The sequence below is a fragment of the Mesocricetus auratus genome, unplaced genomic scaffold (genome assembly GCF_017639785.1).
Source record: "Mesocricetus auratus isolate SY011 unplaced genomic scaffold, BCM_Maur_2.0 Super-Scaffold_100676, whole genome shotgun sequence".
Taxonomy (NCBI): Eukaryota; Metazoa; Chordata; class Mammalia; order Rodentia; family Cricetidae; genus Mesocricetus; species Mesocricetus auratus.
In genome coordinates this window covers 50,132,370-50,155,080 of record NW_024429266.1, presented here as the reverse complement: position 1 = coordinate 50,155,080, position 22,711 = coordinate 50,132,370, and the positions used below count along the sequence as shown (strand labels likewise).

The 22,711-nt window shown below is 36.3% G+C and overlaps 1 protein-coding gene across 1 annotated transcript in view; it reads right to left on the bottom strand.

The window, feature by feature from the left end:
• Window positions 1-20,647, bottom strand: part of LOC101830867 (complement factor H-related protein 4) — a 45,269-nt gene extending 24,622 nt beyond the window's left edge. The window contains 6 exon segments of the mRNA XM_040737039.1: window positions 2,213-2,411; window positions 3,873-3,875; window positions 5,370-5,552; window positions 17,981-18,157; window positions 18,544-18,738; window positions 20,638-20,647. Of these exon segments, the coding sequence (XP_040592973.1) occupies window positions 2,213-2,411; window positions 3,873-3,875; window positions 5,370-5,552; window positions 17,981-18,157; window positions 18,544-18,738; window positions 20,638-20,647 (767 nt within the window).
• Window positions 20,648-22,711: the final 2,064 nt, after the last annotated feature.

Here is a 22,711-nt window from a genome sequence, read left to right as displayed (position 1 = left end):
CTTTTTTAATTTATCCTTCTTTCTGGAATATTCTGACCTCAACCTTCCCTCCTTTTATGTCTCCTAGGTATTTCCAACCACCTACCCAAATCCCCTGATCCTCTGCTGCTTTATTTCCCTTCATAAAAGATATGGCCTTACCAAATGATGTTCATAGAACACAGAAGGCATCATAAGCAACAACAGGACAAGGCGCAAGCCCTCATATCAACCCTGGATGAGATAACCCAGAAGGAGACAAAGGGATCAAGCACAGGAGAAAAAGTCAGAGAAACCTGCATTCCCACTGTTAGGAGGCCCACAAAAAACAGAAGCTAAACAACCATAATATACATTGTACAAGACTTTCAAAGAAGAGCTATCACAAATACTCATTAACTTATTCCACAAAATAGAAACAAAAGGATCATTGCCAACCATACATAGATTCAATAAAGATACAGAATTACAGACCAATTTCCCTTATGAACATAAATGCAAAAATATAGGATGGATTAAACAATCCTATACAATAAAAGAACTCCCAGATATATCAGCATTCCTGACTTTACACTGTATTACAGAGCTACAGTAATGAAAACATTTTGCTTTGAAACAAAAATAAAGAGGTTCATCAATGAAACTGAACCAAAGACCGAGATGTAAATTCATACATCTATGAATGCATGATTTTGATAAAGATGTTAAATATACACAATGGAAAAAGAAAGCATCTTCAACAAAGAATCTCACCAAGTAGAAGGATGCAAATAGATCCATATCTATATCGCTGTGCAAAACTCAAGTCCTAGTGGATCAAAGGCCTTAACATGAATCCAGTTACATTGAACCTTGCAGAAGAGAAAGTACCTTGAACATATTGGCAAACGACTTAACTTTCTGAACAGAACACCAACCAGTAATACAAACATTAAGATCAACAATTAGTGAATGGGATCTTCACTGAAAAGCGTGTGTAAATCAAAGGACACTGCCAATAGTTAAGTGGACAAAGAGGTGACACACTCATTTTTATCATAGCCATTGACCTGGACACTAAGCATGTTTGAACTCATTCTTGACATAAATTACTTTACCAAGATGAATCCTTGGAAACTGAGAATAAAACTGTCATTGTTTGAGAATTGTTGAGTTACTTAGAGGAAAAAAGCTAAGGCGATCTATCTGGATAGAGCTTAAAAAATAAGAAGATACATGAATATGAAAAAGTGATGTGTTCATATAAATTATTCTAATTTACAAAGACCCTAGAGAATATATGTAAAATTAAGAATATGGGCAAAGCTGGCAAGAATGAAAGTCTACTAAATAAAACCTCTGTATATATTTAAGCAGATCACTAATATTAACCATATAAAATACACTTAAGTAATAAATCAATGATATGTACTTCTATTATTATTTGTTTAGTGGTAACTATAATTCTAAAATTGTTAGAAGTTAGATAACAAATGGTTTCAAAACATATGCTACTATGAAGTAGACAAAAGTTTACTCAATATTTTGTTGTATTATGTCCTAATTGCCTTCTAGATATGTTTACTTTTATATATACTATCAAGAGCCCTTTGTATTCCATTTATATACTCTCGATGCATTATACATGGAACAGGGAGTCAAGAGCATCTTGTGATCTTGGAGCTGGTTACTTACTCATACGGATGCATTTGGGTTGAGGAGACCAGCCATTCTCTGTACACGAAATTGTGTCCAGGCCATTTGGAAGACTGTAGTCAGAGTGACACTTGACTTTTACAGACTGGTCCTGTACATATGTTCTTTGCCAGTATGGAGATTCCCCATTCTCCACATCATGGAGAACACATTGTCCTAATAACCATAAAAATGGTAAATTAAAAAGAATATTAAAACTTTCATTTACTTGAAAATGAACTAAGTCAAATTATATCATTACCTCCATTTAATGATCATACATGATATTCAAAAATAAAACCAATACCAAATATCTAAAAGAGTAACATTTATCTTTAGTTTTTATAAATAAAATATACAAGCAATAAAAGTATTCTCATAATACCTATTGTTTATGTGCATTTCATGAACAGCTACTCACCAAGGACAGAAACTAGTCTGCTTTGCTCACAAACTCTTCTGCTGATCTACTTTTTGACATGTGACACTTAACTGTATTGTGTATGTACTCTACTCTTTCCACTCTTTAAAACAAGTATGATTTAATATAGAAATTGACTTACTGAGGCACGGCACTGCAGGCTCCCACCCATCTTTGGTGCACTTCATGTAGTCCCAACTGTACCCAGAAGGAAGCCCAAATCCGCTGTCACAGTAATAGCTGAACTGCTTGCCTATAGGTACTGGGAAGTAGGGTCTGCGGGTCTCTTCATAATATAGATGTCCATTGTTGATTTGTGGAAAATCACAAGTTTTCACTTGTAATACAAAACAAAATGAAAATGCTCATATCATAGCTAAACCACTGTATCTGTGAATTGCTTTCTATTAATTAAAATAACTGCATGAGAAAACAGAGTGTTTTCAGGACAAGGAAACTAATTCAGGGACAAGGAATTCAGACAACTGAGTATGTGAGCAGGACTTTCTTCATGGAACCGAGTTATATCTTAGATCTCACGAAAGAAGTGGATTTTAGATTTTTCTTAACATCCAATATAACTGTTTACATATAAGCAGTTACACTAATTGGAGATGAAATATAACATGAAATCACCATAGGAAGCTATTGCTGGAACAATTATATTGAAGGGCTATATTGTTCAATGTATTAACAATTTTACATGTAATGCTTCATTATTTTTGTCTTTAGTTTTTATTTATAATTTTATATACTTATTTCTTACTTATAAGTGGTACTTTAATATAAGAATAGAATTATTTTTTCATGAAATATGATTCTCCTTCAGTAAACATCAGGTAAATATGTTAAAAGTAATATCAAAAACAATGTATAACAATAACAAATTGCCTTAAGCTCCGTTATTCATTTTATTTTTTGTAGTGTGAGAGAAATTTTTCATGAATTTCCATACATTTGTAACATGGTTTATAAATTAAAATTCCTGTTTTTCTAAGTGTTCTTCTTTAGCAAATTTGAGAATCGTACTTTGGGGACATGGTGGGGAGGACTCGGGAGGAGGGAAGGGAGAAGGAACTGGGATTGACATGCGAAACAAGATCGTTTCTAACCTAAATTAAAAAAATAAATTAAGTAGCTCCCTTAGGTTTCCTTTTAAAAGATATCATTATTGTCACATTCCTCCAGCTCTAAACTAATCTTCATTTGTGTGTAGACACAGGTGAATCTATTTTACCACTTTATAGATAATTTTTGATACAACCTCAACATTCTGTAAAGTTCATGATCACCAGAGGTGATCAGCACTTCCTGCAGCTTCAATTTACATCTTACATGGTGCCAGATGCAGTTCATGGCCTCATCAGCAGTAATAGTTAGTCCATCACAGTGTTGATTTATACTACTCACAACATTGATTAATAAAGTCAGTAATTTTAGAACTATCCTAAATAATTATTAGCATAGCTCTCTTTAACCTATCCCAAGATCTTCTATTTATGATGGATTAATTTTATCTTACTCCTGATTCAACATGGCACACAGATTAATTTTTAGACTCTACTGTAATCCAGATTTATGGTCATCTCTCATATATTGTGGCTTTATAATGTATGTTCTTCTAAGCAGTAAGTCATTGGATGAAATTAATAATTAATTGAACAACCCCGAGAAAAGAACACATAGTAGATCTATTTTAGATTTTATCAATATCCATATTGTTCTCCATAGTAACTACACAAATCACATTCCTACCATCAAATTGTGAGCTCCTTTCCCTCTATACAGTCAAAAGCACTTGCTATTTTAATGACTCCTTTCTTTGTAATGCCATTCTAAGTGGATGATAAGATATCTCATGTTGACTTTGATTGGCAGTGCCAGGAAAGCTATGGTATTAAGCATTATTTTCTTCAGTGGCATTTGTATTCATTCTTTTGGTACGTATCTCTTCATTTATTCTCAGGTTTTATAAACTCACTTATCTTGCAAAAATTATTTAATGATTTTCATATATTCTTGACATAGGAAAACCTAATACTACACAAGTAAATCACTGACAGTGAATAGCTTACAACCATTTTCTCCCATTCTAGAGTCAGTGTATTAAGTTTATTGATTATCTTCCTTATGATACAGAAGTACTTGCATGTGATAAACTCCACTGCCAAGAATTTACTTTTGTGTTTTGGGATCCCATCCAAAATTCAGTGTCTAAATCCACTTCTGTATTTCATTTTATTTTTCCTTTTAGTATCCTTTGTTATTACATTTTTGTGTTTGATCCACTGTGATTTGTTTTTCCAGGATGAGAGACAGGAATCAAATTTTAATCACCTCCATATGGATCTCAATTTTCCATGTATAATATATGGAATATAGTATTATTTTTTCCACTATAATTTTTTAGAACTCTATAAACAACAATTAACTCTATATGCATAGATCAGTTTCTCAACTATATAGTCTCTTTCTGCACTTCAGTTTTTATTCAAATGTCATAATGTTCTGGTTGCTGTACTACTGGTGTATCCTGAAACAAAATATTATGATATCTCTATTTTTTTATGTTTCAGTTCCTTTTCTTTGTACTTCCATGCAAATTTTAAAATTACTCCTCATACCTCTGTGAAGAATGTTGTCCATATTTTAATGGAGTCTTATAGAGTCTGCCTAATTGCTTTGGCAAACATGAATATTTTAATATTAATTCTTTCAACTCACTAACATATAAGATTTCTTTATCCTCTTTTGCTTTGTGAGATTCTATCATCTATTAACCTAAGCATTCAAAAGTCATTCAATTCAGTTAAATACATTGCTTGACATTTTTTTAGATTACCATGAGTGAGATTGCTTTTATTGTTAGTTCTTATAAAAATGGAATTAACATATAGAAAAAGGGTGATAACTTTGTATAGTGATACCCATTTATTTATTAATCAGATTTGTTTTCAGTTCTTATATGGGTGCCTCTTCAGGACTTATCACATCTGACAATATATACTTTTTTGCACACACTTTTTAAAAAAGATTTATTTATTATTTATACAGTATTATGCCTGCATGTATGCCTGCAGGCCAGAATAGGCCACTAGATCTCATTACAGATGGTTGGGAGGCACCATGTGGTTGCTGGGAATTGATCTCAGGATCTCTGGAAAAGTAGCCAGTGCTCTTAACCTCTAAGCCATCTCTCCAGTCCGACATATATACTTTCAAATGAAATGAGTTGACTTCCATCTTCATACTCGAATATTAACATTGCCAGAATATATGAAAACAAGGTACTCACATAAACATTTTGGCTTCTCAGACCACTCTCCATTTCTACATGTTACTGTCTTGTTACCCTGCAGTTGGTACAAGGACTGGCACTGATATTCAACTGATGATGATGGGGCATATACGGATAGAGGGAAGGAGGTGATGTCTCCATTGTCAATAGGTGGTGGAGGCCCACATGCCTTTGTTGAATCTGAGAACACATATTTGATGTTTGAGAGACCAAGTCAAAGTACAAGCACAAGCAGAACCAATAAAAGTGCAGTGGTAAACACAATATGAAATTTTTAGTGGATTGTGGCTATATAAGTAACTTATGTAGCTACATAATTGATTGTAGGTACATAACAGAAATTTTAATCACATAAACTGAGAGGTAAAGGGCACATTCTTTCTTCCTTCTTAACTAAAGCAGTGGCTAAATTAAAATAAGCATGTCTACAATGAAACCTTCTAGTGCTAGTAAATCTCTTAGCTGTTAAACAGAAAGATGCCAATCCAGACAGGCAGAGTTTCTCCTTTTTCAAAACACTGGAGTATTTATTGTTTCTCTATCCACACATTCTTGATTTTTCATTCTCATTTTTGAAGAAACACACATTTATTGATAAGAGGTAAATTAGCCTTGTTGGCTTCCTGATAGGGACTCTAGTCACCTCCAAGTTATATTTTTCTAATAGTTCCTGGAAGTAGATGGTAGCATCACAGATTCTGTCTTTAAAATGTCAGCTGTCAAAGAGTCCTTCACTATATCTAAAATTGTATGCTGGAAATTGCAGACAGGTTGGCTCTCCCTGGCTCACCAAGTCACCTGGAGTCTGATGATGGCACTGTGCTAATCCAGCTTCCACCCACTGGGAGAGGGTGTGCCTCAGAACTGCCTGTACCCACAGTGAGAGCCATCAGAGTACTGGACCTGCTTGCACCCACCTGAAGAGAACCTTGGACCTGTACCCACCAGGAGAGGAAGAGACTCCACCAGGGCCCACTGGAAGAAGTGATGGGAAAACAACAATATTAGAACACGTTCAACAACAGAAAAACCAATATGAAACCCCAGAGTCTAGGGACTCTACACCAGCAAGACCTGAACATCCCAACACAGATGAAGCAGAAGAGAACAACCTTAAAAAACTTCATGAAGATGATAGACATCCTAAAAGAAGAAATGAGAAAATCCTTTAAAGAAAAGGAAGAAAAGACAAACCCAAAACTGCAAGAAACAATTCAAGCAGTGCAAGGTTTTAAAGCTAAAATAGAGTCAATTAAAAAATACAGTATGAAGGAATGATGTCATTAGAAAAGATGAGTAAATTATCAGGAAATACAGAAGCAAGTATTACCAACAGAATACAAGAGAGAATCCCAGGCATTGAAGTTTCACTAGAAGAAATAGTTTCATCAACCAAAGAAAATCTTAAGTCCAACAAATCCCTAACACAAAATACTCAGGAAATATGGGACAACATGAAAAGGCCAAATCTAAGAATAATAGGTATAGAAGAAGGTGAAGAAACCCAACTCAACATATTCAACAAAATCATAGGAGAAAACTTTCCCAACATAAAAAAGACATGCCAATGAAAGTATGAAACACCCAGGATAGCCAAAACAACCCTGTACATTAAAGGAACTTCCAGAGGAATCACCACCCCTAACTTCAAGAGCCATCATCCTGAAAACAGTTTGGTATTGGCACAAAAATAGATAGGTAGACCAATGGAATGAAAATGAAAACCCTGATATTAACCCACACACCTATGAACACTTAATTTTTGAGAAAGAAGCTAAAATTATACATTGGAAAAAAGAGAGCATCTTCAACAAATGTTGCTGGCATAACTGGATTCTGGCATGTGGAAAACTGCAGAGAGATCCATGCGATTGCCATGCACAAAACTTAAGTCCCAATGGATTAAGGACCTCAATATAAATCCAGCCACACTAACTGCTTAGAAGTTAAAGTGGGAGGTCCCCTTGAATCAACTGGTATATGAGACTGCTTCCTGATCATAATAACAGTAGCACATACACTGAAATAGACAATTAATAAATGGGACCTCCTGAAATTGAGAAACTTCTGTAAGGCAAAGGACAAAGTCAACAAGACAAAAAAGCAGGCCACATAATTGAAAAAGATATTCATTACCCCTACATATGACAGAGGACTGATCTCAAAAATTTACAAAGAACTCAAGAGGCAAGTCTCCAAAACACCAAAGGATCCAATTAAAAAGTGGGGTACAGAACTAAATAGAGAATTCTCAATAGAGTAGTCTAAAATGTCTGTGAAACACTTAAGAAAGTACTCAGCATCCCTAGCCATCAGGGAAATACAAATCAAAACTACTGAGACACCATTTCACTCCTGTCAGAATGGCTAAAATCACAAACACCAATGACAGTTTATGTTGGAGGGGATGTGAAGAAAGGGGAACACTCCTCCAGTACTGGTTGGAGTTCCAGCTTGTAGAGCAACTTTGGAAATCAGTATGGAGATTCCTCAGGGAAATGAAAATCAGTCTACCAGAAGATCCAGCAATTCCACTCATAGGCATATACCCCAAATCTGTGAATTCATACAAGGACATGTGTTCTACTATGTTCATAGCAGCATTATTTGTAATATCCAGAATGTAGAAGCAACCTAAATGCCTCTCAACTGAAGAGTAGATAGAGAAAATGTGATACATTTACTCATGGAGTACCACTTAGTGGGAAAAAATGGAATCTTGATATTCTCAGGAAAATGTATGGCACTAGAAGAAAATCATCATCTGTGTTGTAACCCAGTCACAAAAAGACAAACATGGTATGTACTCACTCATATATGGACTTTAGACATGATTCAGGGGAGTTTCAGCCTATAATCCCACTACCAGAGAGTCTGGGAAACAGGGAAACCTCTTAGAGAGATATGCATGGTACCCCAGAGAAGGGAAATGGGATAGTCTTGAGTGGACTGGAAGCACGGGGGAGGGGAGAGAGAGCTGGGGGAAATGTGAGGGAGTGAAGAGATGGGGAGAGGGCATATGAAGGAGCAGGAAGACTGAGCCAGGGGAAGAATAGAGGAGAGCATGATGAGAGATACCATAATATAGGGAGCCATTATAGGCTTGAGGATAGATCAGACACTAATGAGATTTCCAGAGATCTACAAGGATGACACCAACTGGCAATTTAAGCAATAGAGAAGAGGCTACCTTAAATGCCCATTCCACATGGAGGGATGCTCACCCAGCCTGGACACATGGAGGAGGGCCTAGGCCCTGCCCTGGATGATATGACAGATTTTGGAGATGCCCATGAAGGGCCTCACACTCCCTGGAGAGTGGGATGGGGATTAGGGGTGTGTTGGGGAAGTTGGTGCTGGGCGGGAAAAGGAGGGGAGGGAGAGGAAGCTAGGATTGACATATGAAGCAAGCTTGTTTATGATTTAAAGAAAAAAACAACAAAAAAGAAAAAGGGAAATTAGCTGAATATTTACAATATTGAAATCAGTCCAAAAGGAAAACCGAATAGCCATGTGAATTTTTTTCCTAAAGTTAAAACTCATCTTTCAAATGCAACATCATCTACCTCAAAAGGAGAATAAAGCTAAACCCTTATACATCACTAGTATAATGGCAATACAATGAAGTACTCACTAATGCATGAGGGTTGCACTGACGATTCATTATGGAGGTGGGTAATTGTGCATGATGTTTCTCCATTTGATATTATATATTGTTGTTTACTTTAACAGTACTTTTATTTAGTTCATAAGTAAGAGTATATTCAGAAAGAAACCCATTTACAATTTCCGTATCTAATCTTAAACACATATCTAAAAGGGGAAGGAGTAAGAAAAAGATGAATGAATGCTTACTAGCTTAAACATTTATAATATAAAAAGATATTAAAATAAGCATTAGTCATTATATATGAAGATTCAGAATAATTTAAAATCATTCACCATGATCCTTTAGAAAGTCCCCCAGAATAGCATGCACATTGGATTAAAAAAAAAGAGCTCTCCACACCAGACTAATAAAGTGTCAAAGGGAACCAAATGATCATTAGAACTCAGTCTTCCTATCATGCAGTTTTCCAATCCTAATTCCTGGTGGAAAAAGTTCCAACAGAAGGCTGGTGCTTTGCTCAAAAGAATGTGGTGCAGGTGTAAGAAAATATATTGAACCTTGGGTAGTAGATCAGTACTTATCGCTGGCATACAAATGGATTTTGGGTGCCCATCCAACAATGTGAGGTGCACTCTCACCCTGCACTCTTGGGGGAGTGTCTAGGCCCTGCCCTGCATGAAATGACAGACTATGGATACCCCCATGGAGGGCCTCATCCTCCCTGGGGAAATGAGGGGACATAGGAGAGGGCTGGTGAGAGGGTGTGGTAGGAGGGGAGGGAAAGGGAGAGGGACCTGGAATTGACATGTGAAGCAACCTTGTTTCTAATTTAAATTTAAAAATAAAAAATACAATATAAAAAAAGAAATATATTTTGGCAACAATTTATCTCCTAATAAAACTTTCCAGAAAAACTTTTGCTAGTGCTTATCTACCATACAAGTATCAATGGGTACACCAAATACACAGATCTGTGGGATGACAACCAAGAGCATGGAGGAAGATGGCTGCATCCAACATTAACATTGAAAAGGAACATAGCACTACATGAGTTAACTGAGGCTCTCTTAATACATTATAAAAATGCAGAAATTAAAGTAAAATTGAGTAACTTGGGTGAGGGGGATCGTGTCCAGAAGAGAAACAACCAGTCAGATTAATAAATTTTAAACAGACATATTAGATAAAAAGTAGAAATGGCACAGATTACCAATATCAGCAATTATGCCAACTATATTATTTTATCTATTTTAAATGAAAATTTGGGGAATATTTTGGACACTCATGTAAATTAATTTGACAAGTTGGTAACTAATGGAGTTAGTAAAAGCTGTAGATTCTACAACCCACTCAAGAAAAACAGATGAATAAAGTTGCTTCAGTATGAAAAACATGAATTAGCTAAACATCTACTGATAACATACAGGATATTTGAGCTGCACACAACAGAACAGAGCTATAGGAAACAATGCATGTAAGTAAATTCAAAAATATATCACACTCATGAATGCAAAAATTAAATTACACTATACTAATGGTCCTCAAACTGATCTTAGAAAAGCAAAATCATTCTAAAAGTCACCTGGCCAGAGACCAAATAGTAAGAAAATTCTTCAAAAAGCTGAAGGATAGAGATATTTGAAACCTAATTTAAAGATTATATATTGTTTTGATTAATTGAAATATCACCATTCTCAAACAATAGATTTCCACAACTTGTACATTATTTATAACTTAATTATTTTAAATATAACTGTTTAAAAAGAAAGTAACTATTGTGCAATATTAGAAGATATTTAGTCTGTGTCGATAAGCTGAGTGGTGTTGGCACATGTCTTTGATCCCAGCACTTGGGAGGCTGAGGCAGGTGGAGCTCTGTGAGTTTGAGGCTGGCCTGGTTTACAAAGATACACAGAGTAAACCTATCCTAAAACACACAAAAAATTAGTAAAAGTAAAAAAGAAAGAAAGAAAAAAGAAAGAAACACATGATGTTGGTGAATGTAGAAAAACACAGAGCTGTGGGATAGGACAAGGAGTAAATAAATATCACAAATAGGACCATGGTATATTTATGAAGAATTGACAGCATTTTACTAGTGGAAGATAGTCTTTTATCAAATAGGACATCAACAGTTAGGCATTAAATGTAAAATATGAAGCTTAAATTTCTTTCTCTCACACTCATATAAAAATTAACCCAATATTGATCAAACATCTAAATGTAAAATATGAAATTTTAGAATATTTGCTTCAGGATTAGGCAATGACATTTTTAACACACAAAAAATCACCAATGAGGCAGGGCATACCACCATGAAAAACAGGTATGTAGCCAACACACAGAATAATCTCACTTCTTTCTACAGACCTAATCTACCACCATTCCACTACTACAGTCAGATCTAAGTCTACAACTGGGACAGACATTCCCATGCTAGCAAAAACAGGCAGGCTGTTCCTAGGTTCCCACAGACACAATTTCCACCATCCCTCCAACTCCACCCCAGTTATTGCATTCATGTTTTCATTTCAGGTGGATCCTCTGCTCAAATGTAGGCCACTCTGAGGAGAAGAAGTCCATGCCAGAGCTCCAGGTAATTCAAATCCTCCAGCATGGCCTTTTGTCTCCTCACCTTCAACACTATCTTCAATCCTCTCTCTCCTCCTCATTGCCTTGTCCCATTCCCCAACCAGGGTGGAGAACTCATGCTAAACCTCAGAGCAGACACAACAGTAGATTAGACAGAAAACAGAAATCAGGCTTTTGTTTCTAATCCAACAAACACAAATGCAGAAATCACTACCTAGTCCTATAATTACCACAAGCGGAGAGCTATAGATGCTAGCTTCAGAGCACAATAAACAAGAGCCAGGGCAGAATGTCACTACACGATACCAGCCCTGGAGATTCCAACACATCTCAAATAGTAGGTAATGACCTTAAAATCAACTTTATGAATGTGGTAGGGTTCCTTAAAGAGGAAGAGAATGAATCTCTAAAAGAAAGTAAAGAAAATCAAAACATTGCACGAAACGATTATATCCCTTAATGAAAGCCAAGAAAAACCCCAAACAAACAGTTGAAGGGAACAAATAAAATTGCTGAAGACCTGAAAATGGAAATAAAAGCACTGAAGTAAAATGTGAGCAAATTCTAGAAATAGAAAATGTAGGGAAGCAAACAGGAACTACCAAGACAAGCTTCACGAATAGAATCCAACAGTGGAAGAGAAAAATCTCAGGTGATAAAGATACAATACAAGAAATAGATATACTGGCTCCTTACCAACCCCATCTGACAGAGGACTCATTTCTAAAATATACAAAGAACTTAAGAAGTTATATACCAAAATACCAAAGATTTAAATAAAAAGCAGGCTATGCAACTAATCAGAGACTTCTCAATAGAAGAATGTAAATTGGGTGAAAGACACTTAAGAAATTGCTCAAGATCTTTAGCCATCAGGGAAATGCAAATTGTAGCAACTCTGAGATACCATCTTATATCTGTCAGAATGACCAAAATCAAAACCACCTATGACAGTTTATGCTGGAGAGGATGTGGAGAAAGGGGAATGCACCTCCATTGCTGGTGGGAGTGCAAACATTTATAGCCCCTTTGGAAATCAGAATAGTGTTGTCTCTGGAAAATGGTAAACAGGCTACCTCAAGATCCAGCAATTCCACTCTTAGGCATATACCCAAAGGATGCTCATTCAGTCAAGAACATCTGTTCAACTGTGTTCATAGTAGCATTCTTTGTAATGCCCAGAACCTTGAAGCAACCTAAATGCCCCTCAACCAAAGAATAGATACAGCCAATGTGGTACATTTCACAATGGAGTACTACAAAATGGACAAAGAAACCAGTGGAATCTTAAAGTTTGCAGGCAAATGGATGCGACTAGAAGAAACCATTCTAAGTGACATAACCCAGTAACAGAAACAGAAACATAGTATGTACTCACCTAATTGTAAATAATATACATAGCACAAAGGATTACCAGCTTACAGTCCACACCTCCAGAGTAGCTAGAAAACAAGTAGGACCATAAGAGAGACACACATGGTCCCCCAGTAAAGGGGAAAGTGACAAGATCTACAGAACAAATTGGGAGCATGGGGGAGAGGGGAGGGAGTTTGGAGAAACAGAAGGGGAAATGAGGAGGGGCAAGGAAAATATGAGGGATCAGGAAGACTGAGTTGGGAGATGAATAGAGGAGAGCAAGAAAAGAGATACATCAATACAGGGAGCCACTATAGGTTTAAAGCAAAATATGTCAATAGGGAAATGTTCAGATATCCACAAGGCTGACCCTATCTAAGAATATAAGCAGTGTTGGAGAGGCTGCCTTAAATGCCCTTTCCCTCCAATGAGATTGATGACTACCTTACATGTTATCCTAGTGCCTTCATTTAGCAACTGATGGAAGCAGAAACAGACACCCACAACTAAGCACTGATCTGAACTTCGGGAATCCAGTTTCAGAGAGGGAGGATTGATGAACAAAGGGGTTAATATCAGGCTGGGGTAAACCACAGAAACAGCTGACCTGAGCACGTGGGAAATCATGAACCCAGTCTGACATATGGGAAACCACATAGGACCTAACTAGGCCCTCTGAAACTTTATGTCAGTTAGGAGGCCTGGGAATTCTATGGGGCTCTGGGTAAATGAGCAGTATTTATCACTAGTGTACAAATGTACTTTGAGAGTTCATTTCCCAGAGATGGATACTCTCTCAGTCTAGACATACTGGATGTGATATACTCTGATGATCCCATGGAAGGCATCACACTCACTGGGGACCATAATGACTATGGAATGGGAGGTCAGTGGTGGGCATGGAAGGATGAGAGGGAGAGGGAACTGAGAATGATATATAAAATAAGATTATTTCTAATTTAAATAAAAACAGATACCAGGTTTGCAATCCCAGACCTCTATAACCAGCAGAATTTTCAAGAATCATAGAAAGAAAAACCACAATATTCCATGATAAAGTTACATTTATACAATACCTATTTATAAATACAACCCCACAAAAGGCTAAAATGAAATTAACCACACCCATGAAAACACAGGAAATAAATAATCTCACACCACCATAACAGAAGGAAGGGAAGCACAAACACATACCCACATCACAGCCATCACCACCAACAAAATAATTGGAATTAGCAATCATTGGTCATTGATAACTCAAAATATCAGTCATCCCAATTGACTAATACAAAGACAAAGAATTGATGTTAAAACAGAATAATTCTTTCAGCTGCATACAGAAACATACCTCACTATCAAAGTTGATTATTACCTGAGAAAAAAATGTTGGAAAAAGATTTTCCAAGTAAATGCACCTAAGAAGCAAGCTGTCATACACATTCCCATATCTAATAAAACAACTTCAAAACAACATTTATAAAAAGATACAATGAAGGACATTTGTTAATTATCAAATTCAAAATCCACCAAGATATTTTAATTCTTTTCGTCTGTGCCCAAAACACTAAGGCAACTACACTTGTAAAAAAAAAGCATTGTTAGACTTAAAACCCACATTAACCCTACACATTAAGAGTGGGAGACTTCAATACCACACTCTAATCAATAGAAAGGCTATCCAGACACAAAATAAACATAAATACTGGAACTAAACAAAGTTTTCTAGTTAGTCACAAAGCAAATCTCAACAGACCCAAATAAATTGAAACAACTACATGCAGTCCTATCAGGCTACCAAAAATTAAAACTAGATATTATCAATAGAAACAGCAGAAAGCTTGCAAATTCATTGAAACTGAACCAGTCTCTACTGAGTGATAACTGAATCAAGACAGATATTAAAGATTTTCTAGAATTCAATGAAAATGAATATACAATACAACCAAACATATGGGACACAAGGTAAGTAGTGCAAAGAAGAAATTTCTTAGCACTAAGTGCCCACACTGAAAAATTAGAGAGATCTCACAATTACCAACACACTTGGAAGCTCTAAAGAAAAAAGAAGCAAACTCACCCCTGGGGAGTAGATGGTAGGAAACAATCAAACTCAGGGCTGAAATCAGTAAAATAGAAACAAAGAGAACCATACAATGAATCAAAGAAACAAAGAGTTGGTTCTTTGAAAATGTACAATAAGATAGACAAATCCTTCTCTAATACAACTAAGAGAGAAACAGAATATTCAAATTAACAAAATCAGAAATGAAAAGAGGGGTATAACATCATACAACAAGGAAATCCAAAGAATCATTAGGACATACATTAAAAACCAGAGAGGGAGAAAAGGAGGGGAGAGGAGGACATGGGGGATCAGGAAGCCTTAGTTAGGGGTAGAATAGAGGAGAGCAGGATAAGAGATACCATAGCATAGTGAGTCATTATAGATTTGAGGAGAGATCTTGCACTAGTGAGATTTCCAGAAATCTACAGGGATGACACAAACCGGAAAACTCAGCAATAGTGGAGAGGCTACCTTAAATGTCCTTCCCCTATAGTGAGATTTGATGACTACCTTATATGCCATCCTAGAGCCTTCATCCAATGGCTGATGAAGCAGAGGCAGACAACCACAGCTAACACTGAACTGAACTCCTGGAACCCAGGTGCAGAGAAGAAGGAGTAGTGAACAAAGGGCTGGTGTAATCCACAAAAACTGCAGACCTGAACAAGAGGGAGCTCTTGGACGCCAGACTGATGGCTGAGTGGCTAGCATGGGACTGATCCAGACTCCATAAATTTGGGTGTCAGTGAGGTGGCCTGGACAATCTATGGAACCTGGGTTAGTAAGTAGCTCAGTATTTATCAGTGGTGTATAAATGAACTTTGGGAGCCCATTCTACATGGAGGGATTCTCTCTCAGCCTGGACACATGGGGGAGGGCCTAGGCCCTGCCTTGGATGATATGACAAACTTTGGAGACCTCCCCATGGAGGACCTCACCCTCCATGGGGAACAGAGTGGGGACTGGGTGGGCAGTTGTGGGAATTTTGGGGGCGGGGGAGGAGAGAAGGGTGGCGGAGCTGGGATTGACTTGTGAAGCAAGCTTCTTTCTAATTTAAATTAAAAAAATCTGAAAAAACTGTTCTCTACAAAGTTGGAAAACCTTAAAGAAATGAACAATTTTGTTGGTAGATACTACTTACCAAAGTTAAATCAAGATCAGAGAAACCATTTAAATAGACCTGTAACCCCTAGTAAAATAGAAGTCAACAAATTCTCAGAGTTTAAATAGTCCCAGTATCAGAGAGCTTCATTGCAGAATTATACTAGACTGTCTTTCCATTCTTTTCTATTTTTCTATATCTGTCTTTCATGGAATACATCCTGACCTCATCCTTTCCTACTTTTTCTCCCAGATATTCTCCACCATCTAAGCATTTCCCCTGGTCCTCTACTCCTACATATCACTTTATAAGAGATCAGACCTCACCAAATGATGTTCATAGACCATATGAGGCATCATGAGCAACAATAGGACTAGGCACAAACCCTCAGATCACCCCTGGATGAGGCAAGCCATAAGGAGATAAACAATTCTAGCACAGGAAAGAGTCAGAAAAAAACCCTATTCCCACTGTTAGGAGGCTCACAAAAAACATATACTGAACAACCATAACATACATTCTACAAGAATTTCAAAGAAGAGTTAACCCAAATACTCATAAACTTATGACACGAAATAGATACAAAAGGATCATCGCCAAATACATTTTATGAAGCCAAAGTTACCCTGATATCCCAACAGTACAAAGATTCAATAATCATAGAAAGTTACTGACCAATTTCCCTTATGAATATAAGTGCAAAAATACAGGATAGCTTAAACAATCTTACATAAAACAACTCCCAGATATATCAGCATCCCTGATATTTCACCGTATTACAAAACTACAGCAATAAAAAATATTGTATTGAGATAAAAAGAAACAGATTGATTAAGGGAAATGAACCAAAGAACTAGGCATAAATCCACTTATCTATGGATATGTGATTTTTATAAAGATGCAAAATATACACAGTGGAAAAAAAAGCATCTTCAACAAAGGATCTTAGTGGATGTCTGTAAGAGAAGGATGCAAATAGATCCATATCTATCACCCTGAACAAAACTCATATCTTAGTGGATAAAAGACCTCAACATCAATCCAGTTACACTGAACTTTAAGAAGAGAAAGTGCCTTGAGCATATTGGCAAAGGATTCAACTTTCTGAACAGAACGCCAGTCAGTAATACAGACATGAAGATCAATAATTAATGAATGGGATGCTGTGAAACTGGACAGCATGTGTAAATCAAAGGACACTGCCAATAGTTAAGTGGATAAAGAGGTAGCATTCTCATTTTTTCAATGCCTTTGACCTGAACACTAAACATGCCTGAACTCATTTTTGATATAAATGATTCTTCAAAGAGGAATCTTTGGAAAGTGAGCGTAAAACTGTCATTTGTTTAAGAACTTGTTGATTTACTTCAAGAGAAAATCTAAACAATCTATCTGGATAGAACGTAAAATATAAAAGGATACATCAATATGAAAAAGTGATATGTTCACACAAATTATTTCAATTGACTAAGACCCTAGAGAAAATGTATAAAATTAAGAATATGAGAAAGACTAGCATGAAGGAAAACCTACTAAATAAAACCTAAGTACATGTTTAAAGAGATTACTAATATTAGTCATACAAAATCTATTTTTAGAATAAATCAATGATATGTACTACTATTATGATTGTTTTAATGTTAAATTATAACTCTAAAATTGTTATGAGTCAAATAACAAAATGGTTTCAAAGCATATACTACTATGAAGTAATCAACAGTTTACTCAATATTTTGTTGTATTATGTCCTAATGTCTTCTAGATATGTTTACTTTTATATATACTTATCAAGAGTCCTTTGTATTCCATTTATATACTCTCGATGCATTGTACATGGGACAGGGAGTCAAGAGCATCTTGTGATCTTGGAGCTGGTTACTTACTGATGCGGATGCATTTGGGTTGAGTAGACCAGCCATTCTCTGTACACGAAATTGTGTCCAGGCCATTTGGAAGACTGTAGCCAGAGTGACACTTGACTTTTACAGACTGGTCCTGTACATATGTTCTTTGCCAGTATGGAGATTCTCCATTCTCCACATCATGGAAAACACATTGTCCTAATAACCACAAAAATGGTAAATTAAAAAGAATATTAAAACTTCCATTTATTTGAAAATGAACTAAATCAAATTGTATCATTACATCCATTTAATGATCATGCATGACATTCAAAAATAAAACCAATATCAAATATTTAAAAGAGTAACATTTATCTTTAGTTTTTATAAATAACATATACAAGCAATAAAAGTATTCTCATAATACCTACTGTTTGTGTGCATTTCATGAACAGCTACTCACCAAGGACAGAAACTAGTCTGCTTTGCTCACAAACTCTTCTGCTGATCTACTTTTTGACATGTGACACTTAACTGTATTGTGTATGTACTCTACCCTTTCCACTCTTTAAAACAAGTATGATTTAATATAGAAATTGACTTACTGAGGCATGGCACTGCAGGCTCCCACCCATCTTCGGTACACTTCATGTAGTCCCAACTGTACCCAGAAGGAAGCCCAAATCCGCTGTCACAGTAATAGCTGAACTGCTTGCCTATAGGTACTGGGAAGTAGGGTCTGCGTATCTCTTCATAATATAGATGTCCATTTTTGATTTGTGGAAAATCACAAGTTTTCACTTGCAATACAAAACAAAATGAAAACGCTCATATCATAGCTAAACCACTGTATCTGTGAATTGCTTTCTATTAATTAAAATAACTGCATGAGAAAACAGAGTGTTTTCAGGACAAGGAAACTAATGGAATTCAGACAACTGAGTATGTGAGCAGGACTTTCTTCATGGAACCGAGTTATATCTTAGAGCTCACCAGAGAAGTAGATTAGAGATATTTCTTAACATCCAATATAACTGTTTACATATAAGCAGTTACACTAACTGGAGATGAAATATAATATAAAATCACCATATGAAGTTATTGTTGGAACATTATATTGAAGTGCTATATTGTTCAATGTATTAACAATTTTACAAGTAATGCTTCATTATTTTTTGTCTTCAGTTTTTATTTATAATTTTATATACTTATTTCTTACTTATAACTGGTACTTTAATATAAGAATAGTATTAACTTTTTCATGAAGTATAATTCTCCTTCCGTAAACCTCAGGTAGTGTGTTAAAAGTAATATCTGAAATAATGTTTAACAATAACAAATTTCCTTAAGATTCATTATTCATTTTATTTTTTGTAGTGTGAGAGAAATTTTTCATGAATTTTCCATACATTTGTAACATGGTTTACCAATTGAAATTCCTGTTATTCTAAGTGTTCTTCTTTAGCAAATTTGAGAATCATACTTTTCATAAGTCATCAATAAATTAATTAGCTTACTGACATGGATGCATTTTTGATGAGGAGACCAGCTATTCTCTGTACACGAAATTGTGTCCTGACCATTTGGAAGACTGTAGCCAGACTGACACTTGATTTTTAAAAGGTACCAAAAGGAATCATTGTTTAAATTATCAATATCATTATTATCACATTTCTCCAGCTCTTAGATAATCTTCATTTGTGTGTAGACATAGGTTTTACCCCTTTATAGATAATTTTTGGTACAACCTCAACATTCTGTAAAGTTCATGATCACCAGAGGTGATCAGCACTTCCTGCAGCTTCAATTTACATCTTACATGGTTCTAGATGCAGTTCATGGCCTCATCAGCAGTAATAGTTAGTCCATCACAGTGTTGATTTATACTACTCAGAACATTGATTAATAAAGTCAGTAATTTTAGAACTATCCTAAATAATTATTAGCATATCTCTTTTTAACCTATTCCAAGATCTTCTACTTATGATTGATTAATTTTATCCTACTCCTGATTCAACATAGCACACAGATTAATTTTTATTCTCTATTGTAATCCAGATCATGGTCATCTCCTATATTTTGTGGCATTATAATGTATGTTCTTCTAAGCAGTAAGTCATTGGATGAAATTAATAATTAATTGAAAGCCCTGAGAGAAGAACACTTGTCACACTAATTAGAAAAATCAATTTTATGAAATTAAAGATATATTAATCATTATCTTACAGGAAAACATCTGAAATTCCTCTGTGAAATAGGTCAAATTCAGATATATTCAGGACACAGGCAGTCTCGATATATTTGGGCAGATCTGTGTTGTGGAAATTAAATCATGTTTGCTTTTAAGGCTCAAAGTAGTACAGATTCTATACCTGCAATTTTATTCAAAAGGCTATGGCAATGGCGTCATAAGATTGTGGGCAGCACACCTTAATTCTGTTATTAAGATAAATAGGCAGGGAACTCCTCTCGCTGGATTATGTTCCACCAGACCTCCTACCCCTTGACCCATGTGATCCCAGCTCTTTGCTCACCCCACTGCTAGTTCCTGTACCCAACCACAGAGAACTGTCACCCCTCAAGTACAGTCCACAGTATCCAGAACATATGAGTGATCACCTACCAGAAGAACTTTTCACTTCCCTAGATTCTGTTCCTCTGGATTCTGTTCCCCAGGACAATACCCCCTTAACCCATACATTTCCACATCATTGCCAGATCTTCTGCTGGACCCTGCTCCAGTCACAGTGGATGTGGGACACTCAGGTACAGACCACAGCAGTCAGAAAATGGATAGATCACACCAGCGAAAATGGTGTGCAAGCCACATCAGCTTGACCAGACTTCAGCTGGTCAAGGGCAGGCCACACTAATCAGAAGAACTGAGAGCCCCTGCTGCACTGAAGTACAAGCTAACTGCCAGAAGGCCAACACTCAACTGAAACAGAAACTCCACATAGACCACAGGTCACATCAGCTGCCAGATACCCTAGCCACCAAAACCAGAAACCCCGAGAGGAATCATCCCAAGCCCAAGTGCCTGAATGACAGTATAAAAGTACACTCAGCAGCAAGCAGGGCAATATGGCACCACCAGAGCTCAGATATCCTGGGCAAGACCTGAATGTTCCTATGTACCTGAAGTATAAGAAAATAATCTTAAGTAATGTTATGAAGATGATAGTTTTCCTTTAGAGGAAATGAAAAACTCCCTTAAAGAAATCAGGAACAAAGGAGCAGACATAATAGAGAAACTAAAAAAATTCCTTAAAGAATGCCTAAAAAATGAAAAAAACCAATAAGTGAAGGAAACTATTCATGGCATGAAAATAAAAATAGAAACAACAAAGAAACACAATCTCAGGGAATTCAGGAAATGGAAAGCCTGGGTAAGCACACAGGAATTACAGACAAAAATATCACTAACAGAATACACGAGATAGAAGAAAGAAGACCAGGTATTGAAGACACAGTGAAGAAATACATCCAAGAATACATACTATTAAGTCTAAAAACACCTACCACAAAATATCCAGGAAAACTGGAACACTGTGAAAACATCAAACATAAGAATAATTGAGATAAAAGAAGGAGAAGAATCTCAGCACAAAATCCCAGAAAACATGCTTGAAAAACCTTAGGTTTTCCTACCTAAAGAAGGACATGCATGTATTGGTATAAGAAGCATACAAATACCAAATAGATTGTATCAGAAAAAGTCCCTATATCATGAAATAATAAAATCACTAAACATGAAGAACAATCAAAGAATATTAAAATCTACAAGGGAAAAAGGGCATGTAACATACAAAGGAAGACCTGTAAGAATTATACCTGATTGCTCAGGGAGATTCTAAAAAGCCAGAAGGGCCTGGACAGATGTCTTGCAGAATATAAGAGTCCATGGATGCTAGTCCAGACTAATATACTCAGTGAAGTATTACTCAGCTATTAAAAACAATGACATAAAAATTTTGCTGGCAACTGGATGGAACTAGGTGAAACCATCCTGAGTGAGGTAACTCAGATCCAGAAAGACAAACATCACATGTACTAATTCATAACTGAATTTCATAAAAAACACTATGTCAAGAGCAAAGGTTTGACAAAAGACTTTTCCATCACTTGGAAACAAGCCAAAGAAATTATAACAAAATATCCTACTTGTTTTTTATACAACCAAATTCCACCACCTGCAGGCAATACCAAAGGGTACTCAAACGATGAAATCTGACAGATGAATGAGTTTCATTTTGTAGAATTTAGAAAAATAATATACATATATGCATATATACATACATGCATATATATGTATATATATATCACACTGTTGATATCTATTCAGGTTTTCAGTGAGCAACTTTGGATTCAAAAAAGGCTGACTTGGTAATCACACATTTGCTAGGAGTTATATTCATCATGGGTATGCCTGAAGAATTAAAGACAGACAATGCGATGGGTCCAGAGGCAGCAGGAGCCAAGGTACCATAGTTCCCTACTCCACCCATGGAACTAGAACTAGACTGGCTGTCTGTGCTTGGGGTCTACTGCTGCGTCTTCCATCCCAGCGTCAGGAACCAACGCTCCCTAGTCTACCTCCCCACCCACGGGTCCAGGTAAACCAGAGCCCATTTCTGGACCACCTGCCTGGGCTCTGCTACTGAGGCTTCATTCCAGCCAGAGGCAGCAGGAGCCAAAGTAACATAGTTTCCTGCTCTGCCCACGAAACTAGGACTAGACTGGCTGCCTGTGCTCACGGACTGTGACAGTGGC